We start from the raw sequence: 22451 nt of genomic DNA, 5'->3' as shown, positions 1-22451 counted from the left end.
CAACTGTGACTGATGGGAGACAACTCTGTTGATGGGAGACAACTCTGGCTACTTGATCATGCTCACCTGTCTGTCCCTGTCTGTATATTGGCTTGCTCATCTGGATGAAGATAGAGGCTTGTTTGGTGTCAAACTCGATGTCAGTCTCGTTACGGAAGATGTAACCACTTGTGCCGCCATTGAGAGTTCCCTCCAGTCTCAGTCTGTACTGCCCGGCCTGTGCATTCTGTGGCATCTGCAAACGTGGAGGTACATTTGCCAGTATGAACAGTTCCACTGATTGTATGCTGTTTGAGGCGTGATCAAAGACCAAATGGTACCTCCTGGCTCATAGTCTTAGATATTTTACACTGGCATAACCCTTGATCACTGGTGAAGAGGTATTGTACTGAGAAGCAAGTATCTCAGCAGGGCAATATATCCTGACACATCTAAGGGACACAACTCTGCACAAAGACTTATAGCACTCTGAAGACTGGGTCAGCTGTCCCCCTTCAGGTGCATTACAACATCAAGGGAGATAATTAACATACCTGTAGCTGCATTATCCTGCTGGATGGTCTGTCAAACTTCATCACCGTTCCGGCATATTCGATGTTCTCCTTGACGATGGATATCCGGATATTGACGTGTGTATACTCTAGCTTCAGGATGGTTGCAAATATCTGGATCACCTGATTGGGTCTCACCCTCTTTGGTGCCAGGATCATGTAAATACTGAAACAAAGACGAATGCCGTCATGGAACACTTGGCAATGTCGGACAATTCAATTTTATGCACAGGTGGGTATTTCCTGCATATTCTCACAATCCTGACGTTGATAACATGTACCTTTTCTCCCAATACCGATTGGCATATCACTCTCGCCTTTGGATATGATTGTTGGGCCATCGTGTTTATCTGAGTTGCCCTGCTAGATCTATGGGGTACAACTCACAACACACTTCCCTCTCAAAAATAACGTTGTCCAGTAAACGACGTCATCAAGTTGCGAGCGCATGTTTGGATCTCCAGAAATGACGTCATAATAGAATAATGTTTTATCTGAAATAAAACACGCTTTGTTCTTCATTGTTCTTTGCGATTTATCGTGTAGCTATCTTATATAAGGATATAATAGGGCTGAAGGGGTTGTTGTCAGCACAGGTACTACAGATATGTACCCCAGGCACGTTTCTGTATACAAAAATGTACCCTAGCCAAAATCAAAATACAGAAACGTACCTACGCCGCTGGGTGCAATGCGTGTAACCGGTTCTTTAGGTATTCATCACTTCCTGTATGCCAAACCGCGGTTAAAGGCAACATGGCAGTACACATTCGACAGGAAGAACTTTAAGATTATCTTATGAAGTTGAATGCCTTTGACAAGCTTAAGGCCGTAATGTTACACAAGTGTACGGGGCCATTGGCAAAAGATTGTGTAGAAGTAGCATGCATGCACTCGTAATCAGGCAAACTGGAACTACAACATGAACCGGTTTCGGTTTCGGGTTTGGGAATATGGACTCATCCGCTGTTTGGGGTACCAGGTACGTTTCTGTATTCTAATTTTGGCCGGGGTACATTTTTGTATACAGAAACCTACCTGGGGTACATTTCTGTAGTACCTGTGCCGACAACAACCCCTTCAGGCATAATAGGACATGACAAACATAATATACATACATTTCATTTGAGCATACCTCCTCCAATGGTCTGTTAACATGATAAGGATGCCATCATTAGCATGATAAGCATGCCAACATTAGCATGATTAAGCATAATTGGGAGACGATCACATGCATCAACCAGGTCAATGAGCCTGACCACCCAACCTTGTTAGTCACCTCTTACAACAAGCATAGTCGCCTTTTAGGACAAGCATGGGTTGCTGAAGACCAATTCTACCCCGGATCTTCACGGGTCTTTGATTTGTTATCATTTATTGCATTGGCATTTACAAAAAGCGGTACAGGGTTACCAAGGTTACAGGATTATGCCTTTGTCAAAAGTATTAATAAAATTCCATTTTTTAGAATATACACATGACAAGTTTCACTATGATGAGTTAATTAATTAATTTAAATAAGTAAACACTTACGGCGGCCTTGCAAGTCGGCATCCCACCAAACAATTGTTCTCCATCTGCCCTGCCCCAAAGAAAGCTGGCGAGAGCAGCACTGCTCCGAGTAGCAAGTGCCCGTACATAGTCAGCTGCAAACAGAAAATACAAGTACTCCAGACAGGCAAGACTTCATGCTGATGGGAATACTCCCTAAATAATATGCAACCAAGTCCATCAATGCAGTTCATCATAGTTTGGTTCCAAAATTTAAGCAACCCTTCAAAGTTTTCTTCAGCTTAAACTGAGGATATAATTGCAGAATGTCCTGCAACCAGTTTCTTTGTGTGTGTATAGCATGATAGGAGTGCAGAGTATAATTCAAGTGTCGACTTATTCCATGAGACAAGTTTCTGTTCCAGTGACCACACCGCGGAAATAGGATCATTAGCAGGTCAGGACATGCTTCTTTCCAGGAAATACACCTACCCTGTGTCTGCAACGTGATTGGCTTTATACAACAATGAGCATTTCTGATTAAATGCAATGTTTTTATACTTACCTGATGCTACAGCACTGTGTAGTGTCTGGTAAGGTAAAACATAGTAAACTGACGTCCAAAAGAAACTTTACAAGAGTTTGAAATCACTCTTGCTCAAAACAACAACAAAACATAGATGCATGAAGTAAAGTGTATTGAGAAGATCAATATATCAACATAATCAACACTGAAAATGACAATTATACAGCGACCGAGAATGACGTCAGAGCCCCCCCAAGTTGGGTGTGGTACAAAACTCGAGCTTTCAGAATCATGGACAATAGGCAGAGTACATAAACAATCGCTCACGTTCAATAACAAGTCATTAGTAGCGTGTGTGATCACCAAATGCCTCAAAACACGCAAAAACTCTTCGACGCACAGAAAAAGTCAGTCATCTGATGAAGTCACATGGGATTTGACGCCATTCTTCTTGGGAGGGCCAAGATCAGTTCTTGCCGGTTGGCTGGAGAGTGTGGTCGTTGTCGAACATGACATGGGGGCAAGACATTCGTGCCCAGAAATTCCAAAATAGTCCGACAAGGGCGGAAACAGGACTTTTACAGTCAGTTAACTCCCTTGCCTTGAGCTGTTTTAATTTATGCTTTAATGGTTTCATTTTTACGACTTATGTTCATACACAAATTGAAAATTATTTGGGGGACTTAAATGAATAGAATGTCTTATATTTCAGTCCTAGATTTGTGTGTTGTAAACAAGTACACCCCAGTGAAAAGAATACTGAAATCAGGGACAATCCCATCCATATTTGCATGGACTGTGGCCACAACACCAAGGAAACCCACTGGATCCTTTAGGCCAGAACGTCATAGTGTAAGAATTCACAACTATCCACTTTAATAATTTAGAAAAATCAAAATATTTGTTACATTTGTATACTTATCCTGCATTCCTCCGTATTGCATTTACTGCTGTCTTTTGACAGAGAGACCAACTGTGTGAGGGCCAGCTGCTGAAGAAAGTTGTATCAACCGCCAGGAGGCAGCCATCTTCCCGAGGCAAGTGAGTTAACTGACTATAAAAGTCCAGTTTCCACCCTTGCCGAACTAGGCTGGTATTATGGAGTTACATTTTGGCTGGACTAACGAGTCTATGCATAGTCCAATCAAAATCGCGCACCGAAATCGAAATCCGGTTCGTAAAGTGTCATGCAGATTTCTGTCAACTGCAGGATTTGCAAAGCATGTGCACCACTAACTCGTTCTCAACAGATTTTTTCTAAATCTTTTCATGCTTTTAATCAAGGTGCTCACGTGATTTCATGCACTTCGCGATGTAAGACTCGTATTATCACAATATAGATCTTGATTATCAATCAGATCGTCTTGACTGGGCGCCACCGTTTTGTTTGAAGCAAATGCAAGTGATATGAGAGGTTGAATCTGATTGGTCAATAGGAGAGGCATAGAAAGGACATAACTCGTAATAGTCACTGGTGGCTGTAATAGATCCTGTTTCGTTTACAGATTCGAGTTTTATATGTATTGTTGATTTGAGATTGCCGGACCAAGTTTTTGTACTGACCGTCACATGGCCGAAGTAAAGTTGGCTCGTATTGAGCTCGAGTTGTGTCATTAATACGAAGGTATTACATGGTGTCAGAAGTCATGGCAGGTCGAATTGACATTCTGCCCATGAATTTCGATGCCGCTAATGTGGCAGAAAGTTGGAAAAAGTGGAAACAGACAATAGAATTGCTGTTCAGTGGACCATTCGCGGCGAAAGATGAAAAGGAAAAGTGTAGCTATTTTCTGTTGTACATTGGTCAGGTGGGCCGAGATGTATTTAATACTTGGACATTGACAAATGAAGAAAAGGATAAATTGCAACCTCTGTACTCAAAATTTGAAAACTATTGTATTCCTAAAACGAATGTGACAATCATGCGCTTTCGCTTTAATACACGTGTTCAGGGCCAAAATGAGACAGTGGATTCATATGTGACAGAAATCAAAACCCTCTCGAAAGATTGTGCCTTTGGTGCCATTGCTGATGACATGGTTCGTGATAGAATAGTTTGTGGAACGAGTAACAAACAAGTACAAGAAAGACTGTTACAAGAAGCAGATTTGACAGTAAATAAGGCCCTTGAAATAGCGAGAAGTTTTGAAGTGAGTAAAAAACAGATGAAACAAATTCAGTCAGAGGCAGTTTGTAGCATTCAGAAGAGAAGTGGTGGTTATACTCATCAGAGGAAGTTAGGGGACAGTAGTCAGAAGCGATCAGCAAGTGCACAGGCTAGTGTGAAAACAAGTAGTGATATGTGGGAAAGATGTGGAAAATCACATTCAAAGAATGACATGTGTCCTGCAAGAAATGCTGAGTGTTTGAAGTGTCACAAATTTGGACATTATGCATCAGTTTGTAGGTCCAGAACAGTAGCGAGGAATCCACCTAGAACACAGAACTCAAGAGAGTCCGGAAGATGGAAACAAGGTCAAAGCAACCCAAAAGTCCACAGTTTAGAGACTGATGAACTCTTTATTGGGACAATAGAGCATAGAAAGGGTGAAAGTGGTGAAGACTATTCAGAACAATATGCAGATATCCTAGTGAACAAGAAGTTCATAGTACCTATGAAGATAGATACAGGAGCACAAGTCAACAAGTCAATGCTATGTCAGAGAGAGACTTTCTAAAAGTCTGCAAGTTTGCAGGTCCTCTTGAGAATATCATGGAACTGTTCTGGGTGAACAATACCTTCCAAATGACGTGCTGGTTTTCTTGGGGAATTAGTCAGCAAAGAGCCAGAGTCACAGGAGACTAATCACAATTTTATTTACAAGAACAATTAACAATTTACAATATCTTAGAATATAACTGAGGTGCCACAGAGAGTCGGTACACACTCTGGGCTGTGGGAGAGAGGTCTGCTTGGTAAGAGAGTCAAACCCCTTCTCTGCTTAAAACCTGCCTACAGTATGTATTTAACAAAAATTTAAACAATAAAATGGAATGTGATTGGTTGATACACGATTGGTTGTGTCCTAAGCTAAATGGATGGCTAGACAGAGGGGAATACTAAATCCTGTTTATCATGTTGGACTGGCACTAATCTTGTTGACATATTTACTGGATGCTTTGAAAGAGATTAGGGTGTCACTATAGATGAGCTTGTGTGGGGGCTAATCCTTAATGCCCTATAGACGAGCTTGTTTGGGGGCTAATCCTTAATGAGTCTTAATTGAAGTAATGTTATTCTAATATACCCCGGTATGTGATGACAGATATACTTAAATAAATATCCTTTGTCTGAGAGATGGGATCTTGATACCTTAGGCTAGCATTTATCTAAAAGCTTCAAATCAATTAAACTATGTAGACGTAACTCTTGTCTTATTGAATAGTATGTCTAGAAGACGCGTTCCCATTACCTTAGGCTAGCAACCATCTAAAAAGCGTTAACTGAAACTACTGATATTTTATATATGCATTTTACCTAATGATAATTATTACTTGCTAAACTATAATTATATGAAATGATGTATAAATATTACACCATGATAACTCATAAAAGCACTTGATGTAGATCTAATTATTATAAGATAACTTAGTATAAATGTTATCCCATGATAACTTCCCCTCCGTCTGAAAAAGTTTGGACCCCAAACATGTAAAAATAAAAATAATTAAGGCTTAGATGGACAATGTATAAAGTTAAACTGGTAGTAGTGAATAATAATTATTATAGAGTCTCTTTGATATAAGGAAACATAATATAAAAATGCTGTCATCAGGGGTTCTGGATGTGGAGCTGGCTTGTCTTGGCACTCTGTACTGGTGGTTTTATGGGTGATGTAGGAGGCCTTGAGTTCCACATCCTGGATTGGGGTTGTGAGATAGTAGGCTGTGTCCATGGAGGTTTTACATGGAAACAAAGAAAAGAGAGTTAGCATGTTCAAATAATATGTCATATATAAATACTTCCTCAGTTTGTCTGTAATAACTAGAAAATAAAACAAATATGATAATTATGATGTAAAAGATCGGTACATAATTATTACTAAACGGTGTCATGACCAGGAAGAATGTATTGGTGGCAAATTACAAAAGTATATCATGAAAAATAGTAATATCCTTCTATTTTTGGATACAATCATTAGACGCATTATATATACATATATGTGCATGTGCATATAACAAGTGCATTGGTTTATTACACTAATACGGTATACAAAAGGTGTATATCCTTTTTAGAATTCTTTGTTAGTTTTCGTAACTATTTGGTTTGCCTTTTCTTTGTTTTGGTTCATTTCGGTTGTTAAGTTTCCTTTATTTGAATTTGGTTTGTTTCGCTTTGATTTTCCTTCGGTTCAATGCGATAGGGTTTGGTTTATTTTGCTTCGGTACGGTTTGGGTTCGATTCCCAGTATGGTTTGGTTCGCTTCGGTACGGTTTGGGTTCGATTCCCAGTATGGTTTGGTTCGCTTCGGTACGGTTTGGGTTCGATTCCCAGTATGGTTTGGTTCGCTTCGGTACGGTTTGGGTTCGATTCCCAGTATGGTTTGGTTCGCTTCGGTACGGTTTTGGGTTCGCTTCCCAGTATGGTTTGGTTCGCTTCGGTACGGTTTGGGTTCGTGTCATTTCACTTCGCTACGGTTTGGGTTCGCTTTTGTACCGTTTGGGTTCGCTTCCCAGTATGGTTTGGTTTGTGTCATTTCACTTCGGTACGGTTTGGGTTCGGGTTCGCTTTTGAGATTGGTTGATCAGGTCAATACTCAAAATTTGTTGTGATACAAATAACTCAGATGATCAGGCTGATGCCATTTGTTCTCAACTGGCGACCCATAGTGAAAAAACTGGACACAAGAAAACATAACAAGATACAGCTAATAGCTGTTTCGTGATTTGCACCGTTTATTCAGGAGATTTTGTATTTTGATTAAGAATATGTTCAATTGGCAGCTGTCGATATATATGGCGAGTTGATCCTGGTATGGTTCCGTGTGACTACGGTCTGTGAGTGAAATACTGTAGAAAAAGGTGTTGATGTTTCCAAAGTCTTTATGTGGAAAAATAACCCTTTTGGATTTATAATATGGTGTTTCCTCTGGATCATATCGAGGATTATCTTCAAGACAGGACCAATTACGGAGATCCTGCCAGCTATCATCAAGGTAGCGCTGTATGAGGTGGGGAGGAACACTTTCAAAATAGCATGTGAATTGATCAGGATTATCTTTATATAAGACCTTGACAAAGCAGTCTCCTTGAATAATTTCAATGCCCATAACTCTTTCTATTTTATGTTCTACTCTTCGTAGGCGTTTTGGAATAAACGGATATGGTTTGACGTCTAATTCTATGCATGGTTTGGTGTTGTCTTGCTTGATATTTCCGGACATTGTATTCCCTGACAGAACATTGACTGATTTATTGTCTTGTGCTGATTCCTTTTGGTCGAAAAACTTATGATTCTTCAGTGGACGTTTTCGTCGTTTTCCTGACATACTTCTTTTGAGGTGAAATTCTCTCCGAATGGAGTCTGGAATGCTGCTGCCATACTCCCATGTGTTTCCTCTTTCTGGATCCTTCCATTTTACTCTGTAGTAGATTTTGCAATTTGCTCTCTTGGAACTAACAATTGAGTGGATGTCCTCTGGATTGAAGACCTGAGGGGTATCCTTTGTTTGATTACCTGATGTTGGACTTGGAGGTTGTACCTGGCTGTCGTCGGGTTGTTTTCTGGATTTGGGCTGGTGATGCTTACTATTCACTCCCCTTTTCCCTTTGTTTACCTTTTCATTTACCTTGGTTGGAGCACTAGGACCTGGTGTGGCATGATTTTCCTTCATTGTTGCCGTGGGACTGGTAGGTTTTTCTGTTGTACTTGAAGCAGGGTTTTTCTTCTTTGTTGGGGTCTTTTGCTTCGGACTCTTGTTGCTGGAAGTACCTGCCTTTGTTTTGGAATTGACCTTCTTACCTTTCTGTTGTGGAGGTGATTGATCAGTAGCCTGGTAAGTTGAACTTGTTGATGGGGAATTGTTGCTGTCAAACTGAGTGTCATTGACTGGTTCCTCGTTGTCATCCATGACTCCTGAATCTATGTCACTGGGGTTATTGAGGTATGGTTCTGGAGGATACTGTGGACGATCAGCAGGATCAAAATATGGCTTCAGACGGTTGGCATGGACCAGTGGTTTGTGTATTTTGTCGTCAGAACTTCGGCGTAGTTTGTAGGTATAATTTGGACCTGTATGGGTGATATAATAGCTACCATACCACTTTTTGGTTAATTTGTTGGAAAGGCCTTTTTCAACTTTTTGACAGTAAAGCCAAACTCTTTGACCTGGGGCGAATTCTGGTTCTTTAGCCTTTCTGTTATATTGTTCTGAATACACCTCCTTAGCCCGAGCAGTGTTTTCAGCTGCGATTGTTCTAGTGATTTCAAGCTCCTCAAGCAAATTGGAAAGATAACTTTTGTTATTGTGGCCTAAATTTTCTTTTGGAATTAATGCTACATCTTGTGGAGCTCTCATTTCTCGGCCGAAAAGCATAACATATGGGGATTTTTGAGTTGATGAATTTGGAGCCATCCGATAGGCCATCATGATGCCAGGAATGAAACGGGGCCAATCATTTTGAGACTTGTTACAATAGGCTCTTAGTGATTGATTGATGTAAGAGTTGAGCCTTTCTACACAGCTGTTAGTTTGAGGATGGTATGGGCTGGTATGGGTAAATTTAATTGCCAAAAGTTCACAAATTGCTTTGATAAGTTTGGACATGAAGTTCTGACCTCTGTCTGAAATTAAGGTCCTTGGAGCGCCATACCGACAAAATATTTCTCTGACGAGAACATCTGCTACTTCTTTGGCTTCTTGGGTCCGAAGTGGAAAGGCTTCACACCATCTAGATGATGCATCTGTGATGACCAAAATGTATTTGTACTTATCTGGTGTTGTTGGCAGGGGACCGAGAATGTCAACGTGCCATCGGGTGAAGACCTCTTCTACAGGAAGTGGACGAAGTGGTGCCTTCTTGCCATGGTAGTGCCTCTTGGTCTGTTGGCATACCTCACATGTCTGGACATAAGTAGCAATATCGCTGTACATTTTGGGCCAGTAGTACTTAGGTCTCATGGTGTTGTGCATCCTTTCTTTCCCGTGGTGGCAACCGCCAAACTCTGAGTCATGATAGGATTGCAGGACTTGATTTCTGAGGGTTCTTGGGACTGCCAGCTGTTTAATGAACTTGTCTGCGTGGCCTTTCTGTCTTTGTGGAACGAATCTGTATAGGATGCCTTCATCAATTTCAAAAGTATTGGCTTCGATAAGAATCTTTTGACGATCCTTTTCATTTTGTGGAAGGACATCATCCTCTTTGTAGTCAAAGATTTGGATGAAATCTGGACAAATCCTTTGTAGGTGACGTAAATTTGGATGTTCTTTTATACTTACTTCAACCAATGTGTCTTGGGTAACATCAGCATTTGTAGCATGTAAGGCTGCAACAACATTAACTGGTACTGACTGATAATCCTCTTCATATTCAAAGGTGACTGACCAATGTGTTGTTTGTGTGTCTGATTCTAAGTGATTGACAATAGGTGTGCAAATATCCTCAGTCTGAGTTGTCTGTGTGACCTGTGTGGATGAATGGGTGTTTGGCAAGATTGTATTGCTAGTTGATTTGCTTTGCTGAGTTGAAGTTACTGAGAAGACTGTTTTCTCAGCATCTTCTTCTGTCTGATCATTACAGTTAATATTTTCCTCATATTCCCTACGTGAGAGAGCATCGGCATTCCCATTGGCTTTGCCGCTGCGGTGAACAATGTCAAAAGTGTAGGTAGAAAGTTCCAAAGACCATCGTCCTAACCTACCTGTGGCATCCTTGATGGATTTCAGCCACTTCAATGCTATATGATCAGTGTAGACTGTGAATTTGGAATTTGCAAGGTATGGACGAAAGGATCTAATGGCTTCAACTAGAGCTAAGCCTTCCTTTTCTGTAATGCTCCAGTTCTTTTCGCTGCCATGAAGAGCTCTACCACCAAAAGTTATTGGATGTTCATTATTTTTCTCGTCTTTTTGACTCAAAACAAAACCTATGCTCATATCACTGGCATCAGTTGCAAGAAGAAATTCTTTGTCAAAATTTGGATACGCCAGAACAGGTGTATTACTCATAGCATGTTTGAGTGTGTTGAATGCCTGATCACACTCAAGTGACCATTGGAACTTTGGTTTCTTTCCTAGTTCTGCCTCCGAATGCTTCTTGAGCAAGGCATTCAGTGGAAGGGCTATGTGAGAGTAATTTTTCACATACTTCCTGTAGAAGTTCGTGAGACCTAAGAAGGAGCGAATCTGCTTTTGTGACTTGGGCACTGGAAAGGTTCTAATTGCTTCAATCTTTTTGTCATCAACTTGAACACCTCCACATGATAAAACATGACCCAGAAAAGATACTTTGTCCGTTGCAAAATTGCATTTGGATGGCTTTAGTGTTAATTTTGCCTGTTTCAGATAGTAAAATACTTGCTCCAAATGTTGGAGATGCTCTTCAAAGTTTTTGCTGTAAATTATCAAATCATCAATGTAGATCAGCGCAACCTTAAAAAGCAATTTTCTTAGCACTTTGCTCATGAGCTGTTGAAAACAAAGTGGAGAATTTGTCAAACCTTGTGGTAAACGTTTGAACTGATAAAGGCCTTGATGGGTGACGAAAGCAGTTTTATGCTTTGAATCTTCATGTAATGGCACTTGGAAGAAGCCATTAGCAAGGTCTAAAGTAGAGAAGATCTTAGCTTGTACATTGGCGATGTTATCAACAACATCATCGAAAACAGGAAGAGGCCATGACATTGGTAAAGTGACAGAATTCAACTTTCTGTAGTCACAAACAAATCTATATGAGCCATCGCGTTTCTTGACTAGGATAATGGGAGCTGAATACATAGAAGTAGATTCCTCGATCAAATCATACTTCAGAAAATCATCTATAAGTTCTTCAGTGACTTTTTGGAGATGAGGAGATTGACGATATGGTCTACTCTTAACAGGTTGGTGGTTGCCAGTGTCAATGATATGTTGGTGCATGTCAGTCTTACCTAAATCTGCAAGACTCGTTGAAAACATGTTTCTATTTTGTCCCAAAAATCTAAGTAGTCTGTGTCGTTGGTCTGGAGTCAGTTGTGTATTGGTCAAATCAAATCCTAACTCCTGTGCAATTTTGACATAATCCCTGGTGTCATTGTCTCTCTTCTCATTGTCAGTGTTAACGGTACTGATGAATGGTTGGTCAGAGCCGATTTCAAAAACAGAGTCTTTGTCAATGTAACTAAATTTGCCTACAACTGTACCCTTGTCAAGAACCTTTTCTTCTTGGGAGGGATTCATAAACCTAAATGTAGCAGTCTTGCTTTTTGATTTAGAAAGAGTTCTACCGCCTGCTACTTCAGAATAAGCAGTGAGGGAAGCAATGGGTTCAATGAGAATGAGGGAATCCTCTTTGGTCTCTGATAGTCTGACCTTGAAATGAATTTCACTCTGAGGGGGGATGTAAATCTGATCTATTGTTTTTGCTAATCCACTAATCTCATGCACTGAATTGGCTATGAAATTGATATATTGCCTATCTGAGGTGCTGTTGTTGAGTATCAAGGAATGACAGCTATAATCTAAGACTGCATCATTGTCATCAAGGAAGTTCTCACCTAGTATCACTGCCTCTGGAAGTGTAGGCAGAATGTGGAATCTTTGAGAAAATTCCTGATCCTCAATGACAAAATCTAACACAACTGAACCTAACACTTTATGCAATTCGCCGCCAACACCTTTAACCTGTGGAAAGGGTGAGTTTCCAAGGGTAAGGTTTTCAAAAGCTGTGCTAAGAAAAGCAGACGAAATACAAGAAATGGATGCCCCTGTATCTACTAAACAATTTGTTGTTTTTGTGCCAAATTTTGCCTGAATTACACTGTTGGCAAGGGGCGTAACTAAAGACACTGTTGGAATTTCACTTTCAAGGTTACTTTCCATTCCAGACTCCATATTTGCCATGACACCTATTAGTATGTACCGTACTAAATTAAAGGAAGACAAGTAATCAACAATGTTTTACTTACAATATTTGAAGACTTTTTCTTTCTTTGTTGGTGTCTTTGGAGGAGTTGGTTGTCTTTAATCCAGTGTTGAGGTCAGAGGTAGATGCAGCTTGCTTGTTATTCCATCAGATGATCACGGTTGGACATGTCCTCCAATGGGTTCTTGTAGCTGGTTGTAGTAAGTTCCTGGACTCCGTGGTTCCGAAAACGATGATTCTCCGCCAAATTATCATGGAACTGTTCTGGGTGAACAATACCTTCCAAATGACGTGCTGGTTTTCTTGGGGAATTAGTCAGCAAAGAGCCAGAGTCACAGGAGACTAATCACAATTTTATTTACAAGAACAATTAACAATTTACAATATCTTAGAATATAACTGAGGTGCCACAGAGAGTCGGTACACACTCTGGGCTGTGGGAGAGAGGTCTGCTTGGTAAGAGAGTCAAACCCCTTCTCTGCTTAAAACCTGCCTACAGTATGTATTTAACAAAAATTTAAACAATAAAATGGAATGTGATTGGTTGATACACGATTGGTTGTGTCCTAAGCTAAATGGATGGCTAGACAGAGGGGAATACTAAATCCTGTTTATCATGTTGGACTGGCACTAATCTTGTTGACATATTTACTGGATGCTTTGAAAGAGATTAGGGTGTCACTATAGATGAGCTTGTGTGGGGGCTAATCCTTAATGCCCTATAGACGAGCTTGTTTGGGGGCTAATCCTTAATGAGTCTTAATTGAAGTAATGTTATTCTAATATACCCCGGTATGTGATGACAGATATACTTAAATAAATATCCTTTGTCTGAGAGATGGGATCTTGATACCTTAGGCTAGCATTTATCTAAAAGCTTCAAATCAATTAAACTATGTAGACGTAACTCTTGTCTTATTGAATAGTATGTCTAGAAGACGCGTTCCCATTACCTTAGGCTAGCAACCATCTAAAAAGCGTTAACTGAAACTACTGATATTTTATATATGCATTTTACCTAATGATAATTATTACTTGCTAAACTATAATTATATGAAATGATGTATAAATATTACACCATGATAACTCATAAAAGCACTTGATGTAGATCTAATTATTATAAGATAACTTAGTATAAATGTTATCCCATGATAAGAAACCGGACACAAGGCTTTACGGCTATGGACAGAAGTGGTTGAAAAATGCAGGTATGACTTACCTGGATTGTAGTTACAGAAATGTGTCTGTATGCCTAAAGTTCTATATAGTGCAAGAAGAGGCACCCTCAGTGTTAGGACTTCGAGCCTGTGAGGACTTAAACCTGATAAAAGTCCTGTTGAACATTGAACGCCTGATTACTGATGCAAGTAGTTCTGAGAAAATACTCAGGATGTTTCCAGATATCTTCCAAGGCTTGGGATGTCTTGAAGACAAGTACAGTATTCAGCTTGACCCAGAAGTGAAACCAGTAGTACATGCTCCACGAAAAGTTCCAATTGCCCTACATGAGGAAGTTCAAGTGGAACTTCAGCGAATGGAGGACTTGGGAGTGATCATGAAAGTGGAAGAGCCCACTGAGTGGGTAAATTCTATGGTAGTCGTCCCTAAAGCCAGTGGTGAAATTAGGTTGTGCCTTGACCCAGCTGACCTAAATAAGGCGATACAACATGAGCACTACAGAATGCCCACGATTCAAGATGTGACCTCAAAGATTGCTGACCACAAGTACTTCACAGTCCTAGATGCGAAATCGTCATACTGGCAAGTACAACTTGACCACGGCTCCTCCATGTTGACCACGTTCAACACTCCATGTGGTAGATATAGGTTCTTACGTCTTCCATTTGGAATTAAAAGTGCCAGTGAAGTGTTCCAAAAGCGCATGGACAAAATCTTCGAAAAACTGAACTATACTCACCCAATAGTAGATATTCTCATCAGTGGCAGAACCATTGAGGAACATAACAAGAACCTCATGGACACTCTTGAGACTGCAAAAGAAAGTGGTATCAAGTTAAATGCAGACAAGAATCAACTGTGTTCGCAGGAAGTGAAATTCTTTGGTGAAATACTTACCTCTGATGGCATGAAACCAGACCCGGATAAAGTTGAAGCAGTACGCACAATGACAACTCCAACAAGCAAGAAGGAGCTTGAAGGTTATCTGGGAATGTTCACTTATCTTGCACAGTATTCCCCTTGTCTTTCTGAGAGAACTAACATCCTGTGTGATCTGATTAAGCAAGACAGTCAGTGGAATTTGACTCCAATCCATGAAAAAACGTTCCAAGAGATCAAGGATCTCATCACAAGATCACCAGGTCCTGTTCTGCGATATTTTGATTCCCAGAAAGAAGTCGTTCTGCAAGTGGATGGTGTTGGGGCTGTTTTGTTACAGGAAGGACACCCTGTAGCATTTGCATCCAAGTCTATGACGTCAAGTCAGCGCAATTATGCACAGATAGAAAAGGAGATGATGGCCATAGTATTTGGCTGTGAGAAATTTCATCATTATTTGATGGGTAGAAGATTTGTTGTCATGTCAGATCACAAACCATTGGAGAGCATTTTCATGAAGCCACTCCACGCTGTACCACTACGTCTCCAGAGGATGAGAATCAGACTGCAAGGGTATGATGTTGTTGTCAAGTACATTCCAGGAAAAGACATTCCTGTGGCTGATATGCTGTCCAGACACTTTATAAAAGAAAAGCTGACAGATTTGAACTCTTTTGATGAGGAAGTTAGCGCATATGTTCATATGGTGACAACAGGCTTACCTATTTCAGATAGGAAGATGTCTGAGATAAAATCCGCTACAGTTGAAGATGTAGGCAGTGATTAGTGCAGTGCAAAATGGTTGGGCAGCTACACACGTAGACTGTTCCACTCAAGTCAAGGACTTTTGGACATTTCAAGAGGAAATCTCCTGTGTTGATGGAATTGTGTACAAGGGGAGTAAAGTAGTCATTCCCTCGAAACTCAGAGTTGAAATGCTTCAATGCATTCATAGTGGTAATCAAGGCATGACCAAGTCAAAAGAAAGAGCTAGAGAGATTCTCTTTTGGCCGTGTATGAACAAAGATATCGAGAGAACAGTAGAGCAGTGTGCAGTATGTCAAGAGCACAGGAAAAGTCCTTGTAAGGAACCCATGATCTCCAGTGAAGTACCTACCCTCCCGTGGCAAGTAGTAGCCACAGATCTATTCCATATGGATGGAAGAGAGTATTTAGTAGTAGCAGACTACTACAGCAGGTATTTTGAAGTAGCCCTGTTAACCAACACAAAGGCTTCTACAGTCATCACACATATCAAGTCCATCTTTGGACGACATGGCGTGCCTATGCGTGTTGTCTCTGATAATGGGCCACAGTATGCCTGCGCTGAGTTTAAGACCTTTAGTGACAAGTGGAAGTTTGAACACATAACGTCGTCCCCACTGTATCCACAGGCCAATGGTCTTGCTGAAAAGACAGTCCAAACTCTCAAACAGCTGTTACGAAAGTCTAGGCAGAGTCATGCAGATCCATATCTGGCAATGTTGGCTTATAGGAATACGCCTATAAATGGACTCGCCTCAACAGCGCAACTGCTGATGGGACGCAGGTTGAGAAGTGACTTACCGGTGCAATATGAAATGCTCAGACCTGAAGTTGTTGACTGTGATGTAGTGAAACAAGCAATCTCACAGTCACGAGAGACCCAGAAAGTCTACTATGATCAGAGAGCTCATCCAAGACCACCAATACAGGTGAATGACAGTGTGGGATTGAGGCAAGGGAAGGACTGGATCCCAGCTAAAGTTGTGAAATCTGCAAGCACTCCACGTTCTTTGGTAGTAAGAACTCAAGGTGGCTCAGAGTACCGACGGAACAAGCATGACCTGATTCCAACAAAGGAAAATCTTCCTGACGACTGCAGTACTATCCAAAGTCCTGATGGAACCACTCAAGGAACAGCTAATGCTACTCCAGACAATGTTCCTGTACAGTCTCCAGACACTCCGCCAGACATGAATGTGTCGCAAAGCCTTGCTCCATCGAGGAACCCCATTGCATTCTCATCCAGTGGTCGACCAATCTTCAGACCACAGCGATTCTCTGAGTGACTCTAAAATTGCAATAATGGTTTTATTTGTGTTAAAGTTTATTGTGTTCAGGGAGACAGACATTTCATCTAACAGTGTGACACTTAAAGTAGTGTTATCTTTATTTTTAGCTTATGGAAAAATGGGGATGTAATGGATCCTGTTTCATTTACAGATTCGAGTTTTATATGTATTGTTGATTTGAGATTGCCGGACCAAGTTTTTGTACTGACCGTCACATGGCCGAAGCAAAGTTGGCTCGTATTGAGCTCGAGTTGTGTCATTAATACGAAGGTATTACAGTGGCGCTACGGTCGAGCCCAGTACTTCCAGTCTAGTTCAGCAAGGGTGGAAACTGGACTTTTAAAGTCAGTTAACTCTCTTGCCTCGGGAAGATGGGAGGCAGCACCCCCCTCGCACAGTCGGCATGTGACCCAGAAGTCATGACGTCACATCAAAACACATTACTGCTTTAAAAATAACATCTTAAAGGGAGGGCACTTAGACTTCGTAATGCAGGAAAAGTATACAAATGTAAAAAATATTTCGATTTTACTGAATCACATTTAGAATACAGTACCACACCTTCTTATGAGGACGATCTCTGCCGGAGGTCACATGTCTCAAAGACAAGCAACCAGTTCTTGTAAGAATCAGTGCAAATTTACCTAGTCATGCGACGGAACTTAACAAAAAGGGTCGAATAGGTGATGGATACTTACGTATGATCCTGATGCCATTTGGCACACTCATCCCATTCCGTAATCTACAAGATACCGAGTGGCAAGGAATGAGCCGATATGGCGCGAACTGAAAACGGCTTCAAGCGTCAGACATCAGACGGTGAACTTGCGAGTACGTGTGAATGACATAATAATTCGTCGGGTGGATTTTGTGACAAAAAAGTTTTGTAGGGAACACTGTAAGGATGATGTGGATAATAGTAATGAACGAGGAAGGTATGAGCATGGCTGATGACGACGCAACGGTGAGTTTGCTTTTGAATCAGTACTGAAAAAATGTAGTCGGTGAAAGTGGCTTGTGTGAATGTTCCAGGAGAGTTTCCAGCAGCCAAAATATTCGACACAAAACCATTACATCCTTTTTACTCTATTTTGTGTGAAGAATATTAGGAGCCGCTATAGAAATCATTAACAACCACTGAACGGGTACCTAACCCTAATGATCGTAAAGGGGTGATTGATCATAAAGGGGATCCAAGGGCTAAGGATAGAGTTCGGGTAATCTAATAGCCACTAAACGGGTATATAACCGTAATGATTGTAAAGGGTTGATTGATCGTAAAGGGGATCCAAACTACCCTAACACTGGAGACATTTGGATGTGTTCAGCGCCAAAATAATATTGCTAATAAACTGCACATTTTGGTGAATTATAATGAAAATTAATGAACCGAAAAAATAATATATGTATATTAGTTCCCATTTATAACCATGTTAGCCACTGGAATTACGAGAAAAACGAAACAAAAATATCTAAAAAATGAAAGTGCTTTCGTAAACTAACGTTTGCTCTACATCTACGACCATTCCTGTCTTTAGGAAACAAGAATTCAAACAAGAGTCGATTCAAAAAGGAAAAACCCGAAAAGGTGACAGAAATAGAATAAGGCGGGTAGCCAAAAAATAGAACTTACCTAAGAGCGAAAGCGAAACGCAGTAGAGCCCTCTAATCTGAGGTGATAAACACCAGAGAGTTCGACGGGCCCCGCTAGGGGTATCGAAGAATCAGCGGCGTCGGCGTCAATACCTACGCCCATTCCCAAAAGCGAATGCCCTCTAGCCTGGAGGCCTGGAGGTGAGGAACACTGGAGAGGTCGACGGACCCCGCTCGGGATATCGGAGAATAGCGGCGTTGGCGTCGGCGTCACCATCTTCTACCATTCCTGTCGTGAGGAAGCGAGTGTCGATGCTAAAAGTAAAACCCGAATATGAGGCGGGTAGCCAAAAACTAGAGCTGACCTAAGAGCGAATGCGGAACGCAGTAGCGCTCTCTCGTCTGGGGTGATGAACACCAGAGAGTTCGTCGGGCCCCGCTCAGGGTATCGGAGAATCAGTGGCGTCGGCGATTGGTGACCTGTTGGGCTACAACCAGGGACCAAAACTGTGAACGCCGGCGACATCCTCCAAGGCTACATCAGGGAGGTAGTGGCTGGCGAAGGCGATGTCCGATCGCCAAGAACAGCCTTCCATGAGCGACTGGATGGAACAGTTATACTGTGAAGAGCCATGGTAAATGCGATCGCCTTGATCTCGTGTGGGTTGATAGCCTTGGGGGAGGGTCTAATCCGGCGGCTTTATAAGCTTGGAGGATGACCGCCTGGAGCCACAGGGAATAAATATTCCGGCTGACCTCCGACTGCGACGAAGGAAACATTCAGTGCCCTTACTGGGCATAATAACGCTCCTCTTCATCCTCGGCACCCACAGTGGACGCGGGGGGAGGGAATAATGAATGATCTATGAGGCTGTCCCGGGAGTCGATTCTTTACGATGAAGTCCCGGCATGGCCCATGATGAACGGCGTCCTGAATACCGCGTTCGAACCGGACTCGGGAGACGTCAAGGGCGTGGAGCTCACTGTCCCGAGCGGCAGTAGCCCAAACCAGTAGAAACGCTGTCTTCTACCTTAGGTCGTAGGAGTGTGAGTGAGTATGGTTTTACGCCCTTTTAGCAATATTCCAGCAATATCACGGCGGGGGGACACCAGAAATGGGTTTCACACATATTGTACCCATGTCGGGAATCGAACCCGGGTCTTCGGCGTGACTAGCGAACGCTTTAGCAACTAGGCTACCCGACCGCCCCATCGTGGAAGGAAGACGAGTGGAGTGGTTCGAAGGGAGTCGTCCGAAGAGCGTTTAAGACCATATTCAGATCCCACGCAGGCGGTCTGAACTTGTCTTTTTGGTCTTCAGGACGGAACGAGCGCAGCAAGGCCTGTAGTTCGGGAAGTTTCGTCATGCTCCGATCGTCCGGGATGGCAAGAACGGAGTTGATGGCTACCAGGTATGTGGAGATGGTAGAGCCTTTCAACCGACGGGTGCTGCGCAAGTACAGAAGGAACTCAGACAGGAACTGCGGTGACGCTGTCATCGGATCCTGGTGTTTGTCTGAAAAGAATGCCTGGAACGAGCACCATTTCTCATCATACAGTCCTCGTGTAGATGGAAGGTGGGCTGAAGCAATAGCCTTGGCCGCTCTAGCCGAATAGCCCTTGGCTCAAGAGGCTTTTCTGCAGATGTGCCGGGCGTGCAGACGAAACCGTGCGGGTTTTAGGGTGTGGCAACCGACTGTATGGGTGGAGCAGAAGGTCGGACCACACCGGAGATCCAGGGGATTGTTTCTGGCGATGTTTCGGAGGTCGACAAACCAACTTCTGGCCGGCCACCAAGGCGCGACCAAAATCAGTGTCAGGTGCCGAGTGGCCTGGATCTTTGAAGAACCGTGGGAGGGAGAACCGGAAGCGGAAAAGCATACGCGTGTTATCCTTCCCAGGAAACAATGAAGGCGTCGACTGCCACACCAGCCGGGTCCGGCACAGGTGAAATGTAAGGCGACAGCTGGCAGTTCAGAGATGTTGCGAACAGATCGATGTTTGGGGTGTCGATCGTTTGACATAGTCTGGCGAAGACCTCTGGGTGGAGGTTCCATTCGGTGTCAGCCACCTATTCCGGCCTGGACAGAGCCTGTGCTAGAACATGCTCTCAACCTGGTGAGTGCAAGACGAGAAAGTACATGTCCAGGCTGATCACCAATAAAGTCGCGGAAGCGGAAGCGAAAGGTCTGGTTTAGCAAGGATGGAGAGTGGAGAGTACCCTGGTTCCTTGAACACCACACTATGGTGATGTTGTCCATGGACATGATCAACAGGGCGTGGCCGAAAATTCTCTGCCAGCAAGTGACGTCCTGGATAAGCGCTTTTATCTCGAGGCTGTTGCTGTGCCAATGGTGTTGATGTCCGGATCACAGTCGGTCACAACGTGGGCTGGTGTGGGCAATCCCAGAACACTTTCCACTGACAAGGTGGAAGCGGCAGTGGAAGGGCGGGAAGACATGGTAGACTAATGATGTCGTCTGCAAGACTGCAAAGTTGAAAAGTCAGCAACAGGAGTCTCCGATCGTGTACCGTCGGGACGATACGTGGAGAGGTGTGGTCGCCTGCGAACCAAACCCCATGTAGACGAAATAAACTGTGGTTTGGGTAGATCGCACCGTACTGCACGAAGTAATGACATCGTTTCCATCCCCTGAGCGTCGAATAAGCGCACCTGTTCTTATATACGATACTAGGCATGTAGTCAAGTGGGGTCGATGGAACTGTCGTGGGACGCTGTATCTGGTAGTCAAGGCTGAAGATATGAAGGCGTCGTAGTCTAAAGGATCAAACCGTACGAAGGAGGGCGATCTTTTCCCACAGGAACACGTTATTGGTCAGTTAATAAAAATATATACCCCCTATATGTAAGTAGAGAAAAGGGGCGTCACTCGCCATCTTGCCGGTTTGTTTACATTCAATATCCACGGCGATTTATTATTATACGCTTATTGACAAGCGCATTTCTGGCGGTAGATTGATCGATAATACATTTCTACACATGTACATGTCATCTACATTCGATTAATGTCCCTTACTTACCGAAATATCGACAGTTTATTCGCGAGCTGGGAAAATGTTACCAACCCCGAGCGGAAGTAGATTTTAAACGCGGGCAGAATCGAGCGAGCCACCTGATCGGCTGACCTACTTATGTCAAGTCAGCGTGAAAACAACAACACATGTACAACCAATGTGGGTTCAAAATGATAGCTAGGACTGAAGAACAGGTGTTTGCATGGAATTTGATCAAAGATGGACACAACACTCTAATCTGGCGAGGCTGGCACAGGAAAAACGGTTCTTATCAAGGAAATTACGGAGAGACTGAGGATAAATGGAATCTAGTTCTGACATGTTACTGTTGACTTTAAACAATTCAAAGATAATGCCCTCAAACAGTTAGAAGAGTATGCAATGGGTTCCTCCTCAAACTTTTGCCGAAGAACAATATTTTCTTTCTCATCTGATATTCTGTTTGGAGATATGCCCTGACACTATCTTGTCATATTCAGTGTCGAAAAGAATGAGTTACGGTATTTTGAGTCGTAATGTATAGACTGAATACCAAAAGTGTCATTTATTACTGTACCACTGACGGAAAGATGTACATGCCCATCAGTAGAAAATCTCAGTTATTAATACATCATGTTCCAATTACAGGATAATCCTGTCTGCCTTCCAACAGTTATTGAGTCTTTAGTTGCTGCAGTACAAAATAGTCTTTTGGAATGTTATCAGATATTGCAGCAAATTCAATGTTTTGTGTCTGTTCAGATCTCATATTGATGCCACGGTAAACCGTGATGTTTGTTTTGTCCAATCACAAGGTTGTCGGTGCCTGGTTGTGGTGATATTTGGAAAAGCATTTTATATATATTTTCCGACAATTACTTCCGACAAAATGTCTGGAAAATCTCTTCAACTGGTATAGTACTTTTGCTATCTTCACCACACTTTTCATGTAACCTATAAGAATGTTTCAAGAACTTGAATTATTGTAACATCGCAATATAGATGCCATTGGTAAAAATTCAGAATTTCATATATTATAATGGCACATCATGAGATTTGGGTGTGTTTGTGATATTCATATGATCATGTAATGTTGTAATT

The 22451-nt window shown here is 42.2% G+C and overlaps 2 protein-coding genes across 2 annotated transcripts in view; one reads left to right on the top strand and one right to left on the bottom strand.

Annotated features, from left to right (window-relative positions):
* Positions 1-2197, bottom strand: part of LOC124112524 (CD109 antigen-like) — a 47190-nt gene extending 44993 nt beyond the window's left edge. The window contains exons 1-3 of the mRNA XM_048397547.1: positions 2085-2197; positions 534-717; positions 67-235 (exon numbers count right to left, since the gene is read on the bottom strand). Of these exons, the coding sequence (XP_048253504.1) occupies positions 67-235; positions 534-717; positions 2085-2191 (460 nt within the window). The 5' untranslated portion in view covers positions 2192-2197. The remainder of the gene's footprint in view (positions 1-66; positions 236-533; positions 718-2084) is intronic.
* Positions 2198-15842: 13645 nt separating this feature from the next.
* LOC124150327 (uncharacterized protein K02A2.6-like) lies at positions 15843-16739 on the top strand. The gene has a single exon (XM_046522305.2). The coding sequence runs from the start codon at positions 15843-15845 to the stop codon at positions 16737-16739; it is 897 nt and encodes a 298-aa protein (XP_046378261.2).
* The last annotated feature ends 5712 nt before the right edge of the window (positions 16740-22451 follow it).

Source organism: Haliotis rufescens, unplaced genomic scaffold (genome assembly GCF_023055435.1).
Source record: "Haliotis rufescens isolate VD_foot unplaced genomic scaffold, xgHalRufe1.0.p SCAF_17, whole genome shotgun sequence".
Taxonomy (NCBI): domain Eukaryota; kingdom Metazoa; phylum Mollusca; class Gastropoda; order Lepetellida; family Haliotidae; genus Haliotis; species Haliotis rufescens.
This window is presented reverse-complemented; position numbering and strand designations above follow the sequence as displayed.

Bases quoted from the DNA above. Each gene is read 5' to 3' on its own strand.
- LOC124150327 (XM_046522305.2), top strand. From the start codon at position 15,843: ATGGATGGAAGAGAGTATTTAGTAGTAGCAGACTACTACAGCAGGTAT.